Source organism: Lissotriton vulgaris, chromosome 1_1 (assembly GCF_964263255.1).
Source record: "Lissotriton vulgaris chromosome 1_1, aLisVul1.2, whole genome shotgun sequence".
Lineage (NCBI taxonomy): Eukaryota > Metazoa > Chordata > Amphibia > Caudata > Salamandridae > Lissotriton > Lissotriton vulgaris.
In genome coordinates this window covers 446659796-446678818 of record NC_141685.1, presented here as the reverse complement: position 1 = coordinate 446678818, position 19023 = coordinate 446659796, and the positions used below count along the sequence as shown (strand labels likewise).

The 19023-nt window shown below is 44.5% G+C and overlaps 1 protein-coding gene across 1 annotated transcript in view; it reads right to left on the bottom strand.

The window, feature by feature from the left end:
• Nucleotides 1-10091: 10091 nt before the first annotated feature.
• Nucleotides 10092-19023, bottom strand: part of USP1 (ubiquitin specific peptidase 1) — an 87291-nt gene continuing 78359 nt past the window's right edge. The window contains exon 8 of the mRNA XM_086953398.1: nt 10092-11527. Coding sequence (XP_086809524.1) covers nt 10795-11527 — 733 coding nt within the window. The 3' untranslated portion in view covers nt 10092-10794. The remainder of the gene's footprint in view (nt 11528-19023) is intronic.

The following is a 19023-nucleotide window of genomic DNA, read 5'->3' as shown; positions in this document are numbered from 1 at the left end:
CATTGCACCTTCTCGTTGAGCACAGAATGGTGGGATGGGGTTAAATCTTGCTTTGTTTTTTGTTTAGTCTGTGATTTGGATCAGCGGATTGCGATAATCTGGACCCCAAACTTGGAGCAGGAGCGTGACTTACACGAAGGCTGCAACTACTTATCTTTGAAGATGCATCTTGGTCCTGGATTGCCTTCTAGTGCGTATGGGTGCATATATTGCACAACTTGGAGCCATCGCCCAGGCACTAGACATACCTTGTCCAAGTCTGTTGCCAACATTTGTTTTTTACAGTCATGGTACGGTTTAAAACCTCTGGTTTTAGCAGGCTGACATCATTGCCTAACACACTGGATTTCTTTTAGAATTTGTCGTAAGGCAGGCAAAATTGAGTCCGGAGCTCTGGATCTGTGAAGGCATGGAAAGGAAATGACATCAATGTGCATGGGTCGCATTTGTGTGAGATTCTGCTCAGTCACTTTCGGGGGAAGCAAGGATCCAGCGTGGCACCACCTTACAGTGCATGGGGGCATTGTGGGAGAAAAGCTTCTTGATCCAGTCTGGTGGCAGGGGAGTTTTCTGCGGGTACAAGTATTTATGACAAGACAATAAAATGTAATGAGCAGGTATTGCCCACAGAACTGAAATGAATATCCCACTGCGATTTAGAAAGGACTCAATTAGATAGTACCCATTTATTTGGTAAATGGCTTTTAGGATTTCTTTTTATAGCGTAAACAGATGTGTCACTAATCTCCAAAATACTTGATAAAGTAAAAAAATGTTTGAGTATTTATCAAAGTTATCAGATATTCACGTAGGTACCATGGGTTCAGTAATTCCGAACAAAGCATTGTTTGTGAACTGTGAGGCATCTATATTCTAATAACTATAAACACTGAAGAAAATATAGAGATGGTTTATGTTTTTATCTTGCTGTAAGGTCTGAATAGAGTATACATTTTCCTGATAACCTACAATAGAATGCATAGATCTCCCAACATATGTATGAAAAACGGACTCACAAGCAGCAAAGACAACTTAAGTGATTTTTACATTGAGGTTTCTGTTTGTAGAGACTGAGGGTGATTTTCATTCAGCGTCAGTATGATTTTCTCCAAAGTGTGGCGATACCATCTCTGGGTTCCTGTAGAAAGGCGGGTCAAGTTTAAAGTCTTATGCTAGTGCTACAAGGGGAACGGGGGCTTGAGACTTCTTCCTATGATGCTCTACCACAGAACACAGAGGTAGAAAAATGTACTTCTACAAGTACCTAGGGTGAAACAGATGGAAAAGCATTTTGAGTTATGTTCCCCATTATGCAAAGCTCTACCAAACTCTGTAAAAAGAAAACTCAGAGCTTAAAACATTCTTATTGTGTTAGCTGCGGGCTATTGTAGGTATAGGGAGGTCTTACTGCAATTCTCAACAAGAGACCTTAAGGCATACATATGCACTTTATAAACTCCTCCCTTCAATGATTTACCATGTAATTGCATTATGCACTTTAAACACAGACAAAATAGATTTTAAGAAAAGCACTCATTGCTGGAACTGTTTACTTAATAATCAAGTATACACTTTGAATACGTGCCCAACTTTCAAGTTCACCTGACCTAGGTAAACTCTGATGGTACATATGACATACCACAACCAGGAGTGCATAGCGGGTAGCACATAACAATGAAAAGGTTTTGAATGATTACTTCACAATTTGTATATGACCGATGTGCTCACAGATGAGAGAGTACGAAACTTCACAAGAAACCCTTGACAGAGAACATATATTGCAATTTGAGAACTGGTTAAGAAATGTAAAGAACCTTAAGTTGTAGAATGTGATTAGCACCCCTCATTTAAAATCGCCAAGATTGAGCTCTCTCTAGACATTACCCTCAATACCTCCCACGAAAACCTCCCCAAAAACAGTTGTCGCAGGCTTCCCTCGAAAGCCTGGAAATCCATTAACTATAGCCCCGAGGTCGAGATTATCAAACTGATCTTCAACTCCAAACCCACATCTCACGTCCTAGATCCTATTCCCTCCCAATTGACCAAAAAGCTTGGACCCTCCCTTGCCCCATATTGGTGCAAGATCATAAACAGCTCCTTGAGAACTGGTGTCATACCAGACTGCCTAAAAGTCGGCCAAGTCATGCCACTATTGAAAAAAACAGGCCTTGACACCAACGATCTGAACAACTTCAGACCCATCTCCAATCTCCCTCTCCTTTCCAAAACCCTCGAAAAATGTGTTCTCCTACAACTGATCCAACACCTGGACAACATCAACTTTCTAGACCCACACCAATCAGTCTTTAGAAAAGGCTGTAGCACAGAGATCGCGATTCTTAACGTCATAGATAATATCCACAAATCACTAGATAATGGCATATGCTGCCTACTTATTCTCTTGGACCTTTCGACAGCATATGACCACAACCTACTCATTTAGGCTCTTCGAGAAAGGGTAGGTGCAGACAATGTGGTCCTACAATAGTTCTCCCCCTTCCTACACATTCGCTCTCAAAGTATAAACATCAAAACCTTTACGTCTGACCTTCACTCCGTCAGCAGAGGTGTTCCCCAAGGCTCAGAGCTCTCGACCCAACTGTTCAACATATACATGCAACCCCTCACTACCCTACTCAAAAAAAGCCAACATCCCCTTCCACCTCAACGCTGATGCCACCCAGAGCTACCTGGAAACCTCCTCCATTGATGATATTCAGAGACTCAACGACACGCTAAAAGAAGTCCAACAATGGCTATCAACAAACCACCTAAAACTCAACCAAGACAAAACCGAAATCCTCCTTTTCTCTAACAAAGAAGAAAACACCCAATTCACAGAATGGCTAAAAGCAATTGACGCCCTCAACAGCAATCTCACTCTGGTTAACTCTGTTAAATCATTAGGAATCACCCTAGACCCTAAACTCAACATGGCCAATCACATTAAGAACCCCGCTAAGAGTGCCTTCCTCAATCTGAAGCTACTTAACAAAATAAAACCATACATCCCTCCCAAAGACCTCAAACTAAACACTCAATCTTTAGTGATATCCAGACTCGACTATGGGAATGCAGTCCTTACTGGTACAACCAAATCTCACCTAGCCCCCCTCGAAACAACCCTCAACCTAGCAGCCAGAATGGTCACTGGAGTCAAGAAATATGCTCACATCTCACCCGCACTCAAAGAACTAAAATGGCTCCCCATCGAAATGCTTGCCAGCTTCAGAACTGCTTGCCTCACGCACAAAGCCCTGCACACAGGGAAACCTGACTACCTAGCCTCAAAACTAAAGAGAGCTGATCAGACAAGGAACCTCAGGAGCTCTAACACCCTTCTTCTCATCCCCATCAAAACACGCAAACAAAAAACTGCTGCACGATCCTTCGCTGGAAATGTGCCCAAAATCTGGAACTCCATCCCAATCGACATCAGGACTACCTCTTCCTTTGTCAAATTCAAGAAACTCCTAAAAGACCTCTTCCTCAATCGTGCCTTCCTGAACCGGTAACAGCCACTGATGCGCACAAGCCTGCTCTCTATTGCATCTTGACACTGTGATACTCCTCGCTCCCCTCCTACTCATTCCCTCCTCCATGAAAGAGGTTCAACCCAAGACCTCCTGCATTTAGAGGTTTCTCAGGTTTTCCATACCTCAATGTTGTACAGCACGCGGGGACCTCAGTAAGCACTACTATTGTGTTCCCATCGAGTATTCTCAGGAATTCCATACCTCAATGTTACACAGCACGGGGGGGGACCCCCAACACTTACTATATACCATGACCTATTGTATTAACCTGCAAAAAAAAAATTTGTAAAGCGCTCAGATACCCTCGGTTCTGGCCAGCGCTATATAAAACTTCTCAATAAATAAATTTCAGGGTGTTCCCACCGGAACCTGAGGCAATAAGCTAAGAGAGTAGGTTACCATCTGGAGGATGGCTCTTCAGTTGCACAGTAGATTATATGGGTAAAAACATTACCCAGTAACTATTGGGAGGCTTCCCTTTGAGCACCATCAAGGCTGGTCCATACAAAACAAAGGCTTATGTGTTTGATGTTGTGTGAAGGATCATCATGCATTACATATATTTTACTGTTAAAATGCAAGAATGTAATTTTAGTCTGCCTAGGTTTCTGTGCCAGGGACTAGCTGCTGTGATGTCACCCTAACTTGGAGCATACTTTACAGTGTTTTTATCTGGATCAATAGCTTCTCTAAAAGAGCTAATGGGAGTGTGTGAAGAGTGTTCTGCTATCATGATGGGAGTCAGACTGGAGGGCACTGGAATGGATCACTTCGTTCCTCACTGGAAGAACCCAGAGTCCGCCTCCCACCATTCAAGTCAGAGGCCACTGAAGTCATTTGTGGCGTGCCACAAGGATCTTCTCTCAGCCCCTCCCTCTTCAACGTATACACGAGCCCCCTTGCGACCATCGATCGCCAACACAACCTCAACATCATCTCCTACGCTGACGACACTCAACTGATCCTCTCACTCACCAAAGACCCTAACACCGCCAAAACCAACTTACACGAAGGAATGAAAGAAGTAGCCGAGTGGATGAAGCACAGCCGTCTGAAACTGAACTCCGACAAAACAGAAGTCCTCATCTTAGGCTCCTCCCCCTCCGCCTGGGACGACTCTTGGTGGGGCCAGAGGCCCTTGGAAAGGCCCCCATCCCGACGGACCACGCACAGAACCTGGGCGTCATCCTGGACTCCTCACTCTCGATGACCAGACAAGTCAACGCCGTTTCATCATCTTGTTTCAACATTCTTCGCATGCTCAAAAAAACATTTCGCTGGATCCCCACCGAAACTCGTAAAACGGTCACCCACGCACTGGTCACTAGCCGCCTGGACTACGGAAACACCCTCTACGCCGGTACCACCGCAAAACTCCAGAAAAAACTCCAACGTATCCAGAACACTTACGCCAGGCTCATACAAGACATCCTGTGTAAAGAACACATCTCTGGTCACCTGAAAAACCTACACTGGCTCCCCGTAAATAAGAGGATTACTTTCCGCCTCCTAACCCACGCACACAAAGCACTTTACGAACTTGGACCTGAATGCCTCAACACACGACTGTCCTTCTACACCCCCTCCCGTCAGCTACGATCCTCCAACCAAGCTCTTGCCACTGTACCTCGCATCAACAAAACCACCATGGGAGGCAGATCCTTCTCCTACCTGGCAGCTAAAACTTGGAACTCTCTCCCTACTCACCTCCGCCTTACTCAGAACCACCTAGCATTCAGAAAGCAACTTAAAACTTGGATATTCGACAAGTAACTCCTCACCCCTCCTCAAGCGCCTTGAGACCCTATGGGTATGTAGCGCGCTATATAAATCTTTTGACTTGACTCATTGTTTTTGAGCAGGTTGCAGCAGATGCTGATGCCAGGTGGAGGCTGCAGCCTCGGGCAAGTTTTCTTTTTTAAGGAGAGTGAAATGCAATACTTAGGTCTCCAAATGAAACATTCTTGTAGTTTTCTCTGGTGCAAGAGAATGTCAAAATCCTGACCACAATATTAATGATATCAGAAAACAACTAGGTTGATTGGCAGTGACCCTGGCTGGGAAAAGGATCTCTTCCAGAAGTGCATTGAAATCTTTCAAAATGTCATCTTCCAAAGGTATGCCCATGGGACTTTCGAGGTTGAAGTCTTAGAAAGGACCCACTAGAAAGAAGCACATTGGTCTGGCCTCCTATGAATCCTTATGACTGTCTTCATCCACACATATGAACATGGCAGCACACATCCTTTATGAGGGAAACTATGAATTGTACTCCAAGTCTTTTGATGAAAAAGCAAATTCTTCAATTGGTACCAAAGGACCAACTGGCCTGAGGCATTTCATTTACTAAGTACATAGTTACCTAAAGGAAGGCGCAACAACAACCTGGTGATATGGGGGAGATGCTGCACCAGAGGTAGCAAATGGGTACCTCTACTATCTATTTTCTTAGATCAGAATCACACCTAGCCCAATGTTAGAATTGTAAGCCTGGTTTGAGTATTAGTGCGTGCGGCAAGCTGGGCAGCAAATAAAGCTGAGCTGCCTCTACAGGTTACATTTTTAAACAATGCCTCCACAAAGAGATGTTGTGGTCCAATGCTATGCCCTACAGGCACATGGGTTCCGACCTTCAGCTGACATTTTTCCATAACAACACATAGTACTTGACAGACCCCAAAGCCTCAGAACATGACGTTATGTTCCCATATTAGAAAATAAGTGCAACTCTGCTTTGCTGTAGAGAAATGATGCAGATTACCTCCCAAGAAAATAATAACTTGGTGGAACAAAGGCACATAAGACATAGAAAATGCTGAACAATGACACAAAGGGTAGTAGCCGTAGGTCTCTCACTGATCCAGGAGAAAAAAAAGGAGGGATAAAATATCTCCAGGGACTTACTGTCTACTCTGAAGTAAGATACTATTTAAAGAGATTACCATCCTTTTCAGTTGAGGCAAAAGTGCACAGATTCTTCTCGGTTTTCTCAGGTGTAAAAAAATAAACAAGCATTGGAAATGCAATAGGTCTCGGATTTATTTGAGTTAGAGCTAATGGCATTGTAAATGGCAATGTCTTTTAGCAATGTGTTATGGAGTATATGCATGTGGTGTGTAGTGGAATTGTGGTTTGGATTGGAATTGTTCACCCTGCACACTGTTCACCCTACACACACACACACTGTTCACCCTGCACACACACACTGTTCATCCTACACACACTCACTGTTCATCCAACACACACACACTGTTTATCCAACACACACACTGCTCACCCTGCACACTCACACACTGCTCACCCTGCACACTCACACACTGCTCACCCTACACACTCACACACTGCTTACCTTGCACGCTCACACACTGCTCACCTTGCACGCTCACACTGTTAACCTTGCATACTCACACACTGTTAACCTTGCATACTCACACACTGCTCACCCTGCACGCTCACACACTGCTCACCCTACGTAATGCGTAAAGACCTAGCACTGCCCTTTGGCCTGTGTTGTAATCGTACAGTAGGTTGTGAGTAGTTGCGCTTGATTGGTTGAGGCGTCCCCTCCTTGCTGCTCCCCTCACAGAGGGCCGGCTGCCTCAATGAAGCTCCCAAGACACGTGTTCAGCTGTTCTTTGTTTTAGCTCCTGTGTGTCAGTGCACAGTGTAAGCGCACAAGCATACCCTGCTCACTCTGGAACAGTCACTCTGCGCTCAACAGCACACTGCACTCTGGGCTCAACAGCACACTGCACTCTGGGCTCAACAGCACACTGCACTCTGGGCTCAACAGCACACTGCACTCTGGGCTCAACAGCACACTGCACTCTGGGCTCAACAGCACACTGCACTCTGGGCTCAACAGCACACTGCACTCTGCGCTCAACAGCACACTGCACTCTGCCCTCAACAGCACACTGCCCTCAACAGCACACTGCCCTCAACAGCACACTGCCCTCAACAGCACACTGCACTCAACAGCACGTGATTCGTGACGCAAATGCAGTTCAAATGTCTCGCTGAGCAACTCTTGGTGTGCGAGGATAGAAAGCAAAGCGAAGAAAGGAGTACAACTCATACAATGCACTAAAAACAGATTGTCACAGCCAATAGGGCTAAAAGACGAGGCCTATTGCATTTGCCAATGCTCGTTTATATACCTGTTCATATCACACATGCTGTTGATAAGCACTGTAAGTAACTACTTGCTATTACATCATCTAATTGTAATCAGATGTAATGGCAGTCACTCCCCATTGGGTGCTGGGACTCACACGGCCAGTCATGAGGCTCCAGTCCAAACTCGAGCAAAAGTGCAAGTCCGGGGGATAGTACTGTAAAGTGGGACAGAGGGCATTCCCTGCTCTGATTGCAGCACTTAAAAAACACTTCAAGGAGCAAGACTTTTTTCGCCAGATATAAGAAAGTAGTATATTTAGAAGCATGTTACGTGGTGGTTTAGAGCCTCGTTTTAGACCGCGCATGTTACACTAACGCGCCTGACATGCCGACACTCTGCTGCGAGGGAGGAGAAGGACACGGTTTCCGATTTTACCAGGATGAGTTTCCATCGCCCTAAGTATTTAATTAGAAGTTTGCTGGCTGCCAGAAGCATTTCACACCTGAACGAACTGCATAGAATTCAAAGATTGAAATATAGTGTAAGATGTCTGCCCAGGGATCTTGGGCGCTAGCAAACACAATATCCCAGTTTACAGTGGGCATTGATGACCCTGTGTACAGTGCCTTCTCCCCAGCAGGAACATAAAATTTGTGTTTTCCTGGCACATGCGCGGATTCAAAATAAACAATTGCCCTGTACATCGCGTTTGGAGATCTGTCAAGCAGGCGCATGTGGGCTTTTTAAATACCTCATTAGGTAGCCTGCGCGTCTTGTTGATGCGGCTGCCTGGCCAGTGGTATTGCTGCAGGATGGCCTGTTTGGTGGTAAACACGTTTTCAAGCAGATTTGGTAAACAGTGCGGCTCGCGTGTCCAGCGCACCTTGGCTTGTCTGGTGGAGGCGGACGCTGCTGCGTGAACCCAGTAAGTCGCTGCTTAAACTGTTCCATTGCCATTTAATCTCATATCAAGTTCCCTCACGTTACTTTACGTTATGGTATATTTTATGCTATGTTTTATGAGACCAAGGAAGGATTCAATATCTACTACGAACTCCTTGTTGTTTAAGGCACTCAGCCATTACTGACTCGCAGACACCAAGTCTACATTTGTAAATCACAAACAATATGTTTGCAACTTTTTGCACTGGGGTGAACCAGAAACAAGTTCTCCCATAATTAGGCGATTTGTTTGCACTATTCAAATAAAACAAAGCGCTAAAGAGTTTCCCCTTATTATTGTAAATGCCCCGCACCAGTCCTCCAATATACGTGGATAAGCTCGTAATCGAGCAGAGCATCAACACTACAAAGTCCATAATGCATCTTAATTTGCTTAATGGAGTCTTTTGAATAAATAATAGAAACAAATGATGGTCAATTGTTTGCTAACCGTGAACAGGGACCGTGTTTGTCCGAAACGCGTAGGTGGGGAACCTACAGGAGAATTAAAATCACAGAATAATAATTGAGCGGTGTGCGGCGTCTTCTTTACTGAAGTCTTCTTGTTGGAAAACATTGATGCGAGGTTGTCCCAAACCACGCCGCCAGCACCAGCTAACAGTCGCCCCCCCCCCCGCTTGGGACATTTGCTCGTGAACTCCTTGTTTTATATAACCCCAACAAACTAGGTATCTTTTATGAGACCAAGGAAGGATTCATTATCGACTACGAACTCCTTGTTGTATATAACCCCAACAAACTAGGTACAACATGTGAAACAACTAAAAACCTATTAATTTGATTCTGAAGTGATCGAATGGGATCTCATTTACGTGCACCTACATCGTTTTTTTTGTTGTTTGACTGCGATGTTTTGAAAAGAACACAATGCTGTGTGTTGAAAATGCATTCAAAACGTGAGAAAAAAGAAACTCGAGAGTGGTGCACGCGCGCCCAGCATCTGTCTTCAATTACCGCGGGCCCGACAGCTGGTAATTGAAGAAATATGCCCTTCTGCTGCTCGTGTCCGCACGGAATATGCACTAGGCGGATCAACTCTAACGCCTATGGCCTATTGCGTGCTCTCTTGTAAAAAACACACGCATGCGAGGGCCAATTGCCATGCAGCTGGCAAAAAAAACCAGCAAATTTCACGAGTTTTCTGGAATTCGGTAGGTACGATTTTCGAAGCCCTCAGAAAAGGACTCTTAGGCCACGCCCACTTCTTGGGACGTAGACCGAGCCCTAAAAAGGGAGAATTTGTTTTTTCTTCAGGTGATGAATTACAGTAACAACTGAATTCCACAGCCACAAAACACTTAACTCAAGTCCTGGCCATCACATGAATGACTTATGAGCATGGGATACTGACGAAAGTAATGTGTGGGTGGTGCACTATGTATGGTCTTTATTATTGATGCATGAGAAGCCAAGTATAGCAATGGGATACAGTTCTTTCTAACTTCTTAAAAATATAAATCTGAATGGTACATGAAAAGAGAATATAGGATTTAATGCTAAAGCCAGACATCCACAGAATTCAACAAGTACATGTTCTTAACAGACAGGAGAGGAGCATGTGTTTAAAAAAGTAACACACATTAGGCACCATTGTTATGTCCTTAATATATCTATTACAAATCATATACATCATTTGTGCTTACCTCCTTTCAAATAAAAAAATAATATGTGGAAACCCCACCAATGATTATTGCTGACCAAACAATCCCACAATAGACAGAAGAAATATTACAGTAGTCATTTACGCATACATTATTCCCAAATGTTCAGAGGGAGCTCTCACCTCCCTTATGATATAAAATAAAAGTATATTATAAGGCAAGTTTTAAGTGGAAAACAGTTTTGGACAAAGTAGCTCCAGGGCTTGGGAAATACAAATACTTGAAAAAGCAAGTACACAAAGCAGATCAGATAAAAAGCCAAATGATTTGACCTAAGCTGCTATAAAAGTTGCTTCCAGAATGGGCATTATTAGTGGTCTGTAATGTTTGTGGTTAAAGAGCGCAATAAAAGTTTATTATTTTGATAGATTGTGAGAACTTTATACAAATAATTCTAAAAATCCAAAACAGTGATCTAAGTCCTGTCAATCCTGTGTCCCTCGACACCGGGATTGTATTCTAGAGTATTCTTTCATAGATCTATTATATTTACAAACGTTAACATTTCATCTTAACCTAAAACCTTCCTGTAAAACAGCAGGTATGGAGTTGATGTAGAAGTTGTAGTTGGTGAAAGAGATGCCAAAAAGTCCCTTTCTTCTGTTACTTTCACTTCTGAGTCATCGAAGAGTAACCACTTTCCTTCATACTCCTTTAAACCTTCAATTGCATGCAAAACCCTGCTTTCCAAAACATTGGTACTCATAGAATTTTGACCACAAAGTTCATTCTCTTTGCTAGACTCAGAACTTCCATTAGCTTTCATAAAATCACAATTTTTGTTTTCAGACAGTGAGCTCATTACTTTATGAGAATTTGAAGCTTTGCTGCCAACTGTTTCACATTCTATTTTACTTTTCTGTCCCCCTAGAAGTCCAACTGAATCTGTAGTTTTCTTGCCCAACATTTTATTTGGTAAAGCTACATTTGAGCCAGCTTTGAAGGAAACTTCACCATCATCATAATCTCCAGATTTTGCTTCCTCATTCGGTGGTTCGGACTTGATCATTTCATGCATCTGGTCAACAATGAAATTCCGCGTATCTATTTCTAAACTGTTCAGATCTGTGATTTTAACATAAGCGGTGTAGTGACCACTGCTGATTGTGACGCCACTGTGCATTACCACTGCAAAGAGCCCATAAAAATCACTGGTTGGCTTTGTGCTCCACTCTTCAAGAGACAGTTTAAGAGGTGTCAATAAGGGAGTGTTGATTTTGGAGAGACCACCAAAGCTGTCAAACCTTAAAAGAAAAAACAATATTAAAAATCAAACCACAGCTGTCATGTTAAGAGTTACCACAAAGAGGGCTACAAAGACTACCACTGGCACAAAAAGAGAAAGTTATCTAACCAACCTAACATTTTATATGTAATGGCAAAATAAGAGGAGTCTGTTTCTAAACAAAGTTATGTTTTTCTCTGCTAGGTAAGGTATGAAAAATGCCTGCAAGTACACATTTATGAAAATGTATCCATATTCTTTGAGCATTGTAGTAAGAAATAAGTTACTTACCTGTAACTGTGGTTCTCCTGTATTAGAATCTTTCATAGATTCACATGCTTGAATCATTCCCAGTCGTCGAGATGGGAGCCCCCGGTATTATTAAAAGCAATGTCCTATTAGATATAGAACAGAAGGCCCTAGGCCTTAAAATATTTGCAACATATCCCTGTCCTTTTGTAAAAAAAGGACTAAACTTAGAACCGGCCAATCAATAGACACCACCCTGTAGAACGTTCCTGAGAGAAGCTCCAGTACCTCAGATTTTCCAATCACAAGTGTGTACAGACAGAAAACCCTGAGATACCTAAGTGAGCCTTCTCCAGGGGAGGTGGGTGGGTCGCATGTGAACCTATGAAAGATTCCAATACTGGAAAACTACAGTTACTGGTAACTTATTTCTTACTACAGTATGGGAGCTTTCATAGATTCACATGCTTGAATCAGAGTAGTGAATAACACATTTTCGTGTCATATAATACTACAGATAGTCACCCAGAGAGTGCCTGTGCACGCGCACACATGCACACGTACACACACAAATTCACTAAAAGTATCCAGATAGACCAGAAATCATAGAAAATGTGAGACAGTCAAGGATTGCGGGAAGGAACAAAAGGAAAAGAAGGCTCACCTTATTTCACAAGCATTTACAATGCAATAGGTCTTGCATTACTGAAAGTTTGAGCTATTGGCGTTGAAATCATCATGCAACACCAATAGCTTAAATTTTTAGTAATGCGAGGCCTATTGCATTGCAAATGCTTGTCTACTTTGCCTTCATGTTGTGATATACATAAACGGAGACTAGGACTAGTGATTGGTCAGACGTCTCAAAATTAGTATTCACATCTGAAACATGGAGCTACTGTATCCGGACCCAAATACAAGCTGGAGAAGAATCAGCCTGCCATTGTGACCATCTGTGGCCGGAGCGAGACCTCTTGTAATAACAATATTTGTTATATAACTAGAGACCGGGCTGGCTTTAGGGCAGCATGACGGGTGAGGTCGCACTGGGCACCAACCTAAAGGAGGGGTTTGTGTTTAGCAATAACCTATGATTGTTCAAGATTCAGGCAGCAATAAAAATGTACCTAGTGGCAGTTTTGACTCGCCATTAAGTAGCCCAGAGGGTTAATATGCTTGCTGCAAAGAATAGGTCTGTATTTTCTGTGGATAGCTGAGTGGATTAGTAAAGCCAGCTTAAACCAGTGCCTTAAAACAAATGAAATGTATGTGAGAGAGGGGCTATGAAGAGATGAAGGGCACTTTTGCCTGGTGGTGAGGGAATACGAGGAGGTCATGAGAGAATTGGTTGGAGGGGCAAAAAAAGATAGTCGCACCATATGCCACCAGCGCTAAAGTCAACCCTGAATAGGGAACATGTTTTGGATAATTTATGGCAAAATTGGAAGGCCATGGCCGTATTCTCGAATGTTTCATGTCCAAAAAATATCACTTTCAATAAACGTCACAGTTCAGTGAAATAATCGTATACATGTCATTGAAACACTTTAATAAGATGAAAAATCCATCTTTTTCCATTTTACAGTCTGACATTTATAGCCCGAGTTGCATATTTTATGGCCTGTCTCTTAGAGCAAGGCCAGACCCAGGTTAAGCTCTTCACGGCGTCAGTGCCCCCAAGAAATGTAGACCCCTTCCACGCCCTTGGATGCTGCACCTGCCGCACCCCACTTCAACGCAAGTCTGATGTGAGGAACACACCCCAAAACCAAAGTTACCTCACTCTTCTGTGCTCACTCCAAAACGTGAAAGCTAGTGCTTTGAAGCAGATTAAAAAAAAATACAGCTCACCTTCCATGGAACCATTTCACTTGTCTAACAAACCAAAATCTTCATTAGACTGCCAAAAGCCTCTTGCATTTTACACAACAGGATTCGGCATCCTTCACTTCTGGGGAGTCACCCTCTAGTCTCCCTCCTGAGAGAATGAACTGGGTGAGCGGTGCGACACAATAAAAGACAGACTTGGGAGAATAACGCTCCGGCATAACGACCGACAGCTTCATTTAACTGGGGTGATATTTTGACAGTCTACTGATAGTTTTCAATAAATAATGGTGCATGCTGAGACTTATAGTCTCACTTGCCTAGTATACTCACCTTCTGTTTGGAGGGAGAGGGCTTCGCCAGCTTCAAGTGTCCCAACGACCCAGGGGTGCTCTGTGCCAGCCGCAGGTGTTCTTTCACAGGATTTGTGTGTGCCCGGAGTGCCCCCACCTCCGAGAAGGATTGTGTCAGCCTCAGGTGTCGCAGAGTCTGGTGCTCAGCACATGACAGCCTGGCCCTTAATCAGAGTACACCAGAGTACAGCTGAAGCAGCACAAACAAATACTCTTACTTCCTGCTAAAAGGGCCAGCCCCACATTACGGCACAGACAACTGTGCGTTTGCGTTTCGTAGCTCTGTTTTCAAACCCCCTACATGAGGTCTCTCGCTGCGCACTGCAACACAGGCGTGAGACCTAAAAAGATGTCTGAGACCCGCGGTCCCTGTGTTGCATCTCGCTTATTCTCAGCGTCCAAGCAGTAGGGCTTGGTGAATGTGTGCCTCCTAAAGGGGGAGTGATTCAACTCAGGACTGCGGAGGCTGGAATCAAAATAGCATTATCTGTAAAAAGTTGCCTCCCAGACCATCAATTGGTATGATTCACAACTGAAGGATTAACAATATTATTCTTCTTGTTTTTATTTTTTTTTATTTAACCTTTGTTGACTCATACATTTTACGTATGCTTAATTTACAAACATCCCTCTTTTAGCTTGTTATTTTGGCAGTACCTCACGATTAATAGACATCCATACACTGAAATTTTTACTTAAATCTTTGTATACAAAATCAATTTTACATAATTAGGTAACAAACACAGACATGTAAATAAACATTTTAATCAAAACATTTAGACCGGTAACATGTCTTGTTTACATGTAACATAAAAAACATGGACCACAACATTAAAGCAATCATGTGCATCGACTAGATGCTCACTTCTAACTTAAAACAAATTAGTAACCTCAGGTATACATAAGGTTACTAATATTACATGACATAAATCGTCATGTAATATGTTAACCAGCAGTATAATTAATATCTTTACAGCAAATTATTGTGTCCGGTTTAGTAAGTCCTGAAACAAACTCCTGTAATGTTCTTCCATATTTTGGTATATATAAGATTTCTGGAAGGTCTTCTTCAGGGCCAGGTGTTCATTATAAGGACACGTGTTGTCTTATCAAGACTCAAGAGAGACACCAACAAATACGGAATAGGGGTCCCGACACCTGAAGCAAATTTTTTTTTTTTTTAATTTTTTTTTTATGTAATACCCGTGACTTTATTCTGGTGAGGTTTCTTCCTGTGTAAAATGTAACTTGGAGAACATAGAGGACATCCGCTTAGGATGTTTATAAGACAGAAAAACAGCACACCTTTTCCAAAACGTGTTAAAAACTTTGCATCATCCTGGACAACTTGTTTAGTTTTTATTAGGAAGACTAATTTACTAATAAACTAAGCACATTTCCAAGACGGGTCGCAGCTATCAAAATAGACGTGCCATGATGATGGCATACACATGGCATTTTTTTTTTTTAAAAATACATTGACAGTAGGGCAGAGAAGTTATTCACAGTAACAATTACGATCATTAGGTCTATATCTGTACTTAGCTGTATCAGAGCCATACATAGAAAAAACCCATAGTCCAATGTTCGTGATTAAGTCCACAGTACGGAGATGCAGGAAATAAGAGCAACCATTTTGCATAGAGTTTCAATCAACAGTACTGCACATCCTATTCCCATTCCCAATTTGCCCATTTGCGATATTGCATCTAGTTTTTACCAATTTTTAACTAACAGTAAGAATAGAAATTCTGTAACTTGGAAACGCAACTAACGTCATCGTCTTAGTAGAGTGTCGCACCCTTACACAGTTAATTGTCGTGCATTGCATAGTGTCAGTACAGTTTATGGCATTAGCAAGTTTCCACTCCACCCCAGCAGCAAACCTGGCTCAACACACAAGTCCGCCTCTTGTTAGTCCTCATCATCCTCCGACTCTAAGTCGTCACTCTCCGGCAGGGGTGTGCACGGCTCCCCTCTGTACTTATTCCAAGGCAGCCATACTTTATTCCATTTTCTGGGGCAGGCCCGCAGTACGTATACCGCCCTCTCCTTCACCATCAGAAGGTCCATGTTCCTAATCCACCCATTCACCGTAGGTAATTCCGGAGCACCCCATTTTTGTGCAATGTCTCTCTTGGCCACTGTCATAGCCAGCGTGGCCCACAATTGTTCGTACCTGTTCAGGTCAGTAGGGTCCCAAACGTTTAGCAAACATTTACGGGGCTCAGGTGTAAGCGAGACCTCAAGGGCCTGGGAAACTGTGCGCATAACTTGTCTCCAAACATTTTGGATTAGTGGGCAGTCCCACAGTGTGTGGAGTAGAGTTCCCTCCTCCCCGCACCCTCTCAGGCAGAAGGGGTGTGGTGCCCGTTGAATCTTGTGTAGGAGTGTCCTGGTGTAGTACGTGCGGTGCAGAATTTTAAGCTGCACCAGCCTGAACCTTGCCGATATACCCACTTCTTTTGGCGATGCAAGCGCCTCATTCCATTCTGTGTCGTCCATGTCACCCAGTTCTTCAACCCATCTCTCCCTAAGTTTATGTGTGGGGTCTGGGAGGTTATTGACTAGCTTTTTGTATGTAAGAGAGGTTGCTTTCTGTTCCATGAAGTCTGTCAATAACCTGTCTTCTAGTGGGGACGAGTCCGGGAGTGTTGTGCCAGGTGGAATTGCGTGGAGCAGTGCGTGACGGATTTGCACATACCTATACGTCTCAGTGGACCCTAGACCATACTGTTGTTGTAATTGGGGGAGTTCTACCACTGATCCCTTGTCCCAAAGGTCGCCCACCACGGAAATTCCGATTTGGTCCCAACGCGAGAAACCCTTACTGGTTCTCAAGTTCCCTAGCGATTTCGAGTCCCATAACGGTGTCATCATTGTGATTTTTCCCTTCCAACCCAGTCGCGCCTGCGCCGTGTGCCAGAGGGTCGCTGTATGTAGTGTCGGGCCGATCAATTTCCGAACCTGAGAGTGAGTATACAATACCGAAAGCATGCCGTCCGTTCCTAACTGTGACCAGTCTGCTTTGTAAGCGGGGTCTTCCCGCGAGATGTGGATCCAATGATTGACTATTTTAAGTTGTGACGCCCAGTAATACAATTGAAGATTGGGTAATGCAATTCCCCCTTCATACCAGCTTTTTACTAGTTTGTCCTGTGCTATACGGGCTGGGCCGTTATTCCACAGCAGAGCAGACACCAGTGCAGCGACTCGCTGGAAGTAGCGTGGAGCTACCACATAGGGGGTGTTCTCCAGCACGTAAAGAAATCTAGGGAGCGCCATCATTTTATATAGCGCCGCCCGTCCCAGGAGGGTGAGCGGCAGGGCAGCCCAGTATTTAATGTCGGCACGGAGACGTGCCAAAGGCGGCAGCAAGTTTTCGGTGTAGAAGTCCGCCGCGTTAGTGGTGATGAAAATACCTAGGTATTTAAATGAGTCGGTCGTTAATTGCAGGGGGCAGTCGTCCCGCAGTGACGGCTCCGGGCCCTTGAGGACGAAGATTATAGATTTGGACCAGTTCAAGGTGTATCCTGATGCCTTCCCGTGCTCGTCGCACAGGGTCAATAGTGCAGGAATACCCTCATTGGGATTAGTCATGTAGAGTAACATATCGTCTGCATACAGGGAGACTTTGTCCTCCCAACCCTCCTCCCAGATGATGCCCCGAAATAGTGGCGTTGCTCTAAGCAGGATAGCCAGTGGCTCCAGTACTAGTGCAAAGAGTAAGGGTGACAGCGGGCACCCTTGTCTTGTCCCGCGGCCCAGGGGGAAGGCTGGTGAAATGCGGCCGTTTGCCACTACCTGCGCCATCGGCGAGCTGTATAGCAGCCGCACCCATGCGATATATTTCGGGCCGAAGCCCATACGTGCCAGGACAGCAAACAGGTACTCCCATTCCACCAGGTCGAACGCCATTTTAGCATCCAGAGACAAAATGACTGTCTGTTCGGAGAGGAGATGTGTACGCGCCATGACGCCATGTACCCTACGTAGATTGAGTGCCGTGCTTCTATGTGGCATGAATCCCGACTGATCAGGGTGTATTAGGGTATGTAGGTGTTTGGTCAGGCGACTCGCCAGGAGTTTCGCCAGGATCTTCACCTCCACGTTGAGCAGAGAGATGGGTCGGTAGGAGGTGCATAACGTCGGCGGCTTCGCCGGCTTAGGAATGGCGACTATAGTGGCCGTGCGTTGATCCAAAGGGAGCTCCGCCCTGCCCATACTCTCAACATACATATCCAGCAGGGGTTTGCTCAACAATGGAGCCGATGCTTTGTACCACTCCACGGGTATCCCATTGGGTCCCAGCGCTTTGCCAGACTGCAATGACTGTATTGCCAACTGTATTTCGGTTTCTGTCAAGTCCGTGTCCAGTTCTTGTTGCGCTTCTTGTGAGAGTGTGGGGATTGCGATGTTGTTGAGTGACGCCGATGCCTCCCGCTCATAAACTGCCCTAACCGGTGTGTATATGTCCTGATAATGGCGTGCCAGGGTGCGCACTATTTGCTCAGGGTGCGTCAGTAGCTGGCCCTCCGGTGTATAGAGTCTCTGGATGCCTCTGTTGCTGCCACCCCGCTTGTCCAACCAGGCCAACATCTTTCCGGCCTTGTCACCCACATCATATATCCTGTGTGTTGTGCTCGCCAAGTGACCTTTCGTGATTGACGTGAGATGGGCCAGGTGCTGCTGTTGTCTGAGTTGCAACGTATGTGCAGTGTCAGGGGTAGGGTTTGACATGTGTGCGGTATTTGCAGTGTCTAGTGCCAGTTCTAACTGGGCCAGTTCCTGTCTCGAATCTCGCTTGTGCCCTGTAATAGCCGCTATGGCTGCGCCGCGCAGGACTGTCTTGTACGCTTCCCAGAGTATTGCTGGTGAGGAAACCGTCCCTGCATTTTCTACAAAATACTGCGTTGTGGCCGTTTTAAGCTTTTTCCGGATAGCGGGAACGGTGAGGTAATTGGGATAAATTGGATAGAGCCTGGCGCGCTTCCTGTCTTTAGACGTAATATGGAGGGACACAGGGGAGTGGTCAGATATACCCCTGGGCAGGATGTCAAGTTTATCTACTGATCCCAGCCCTACC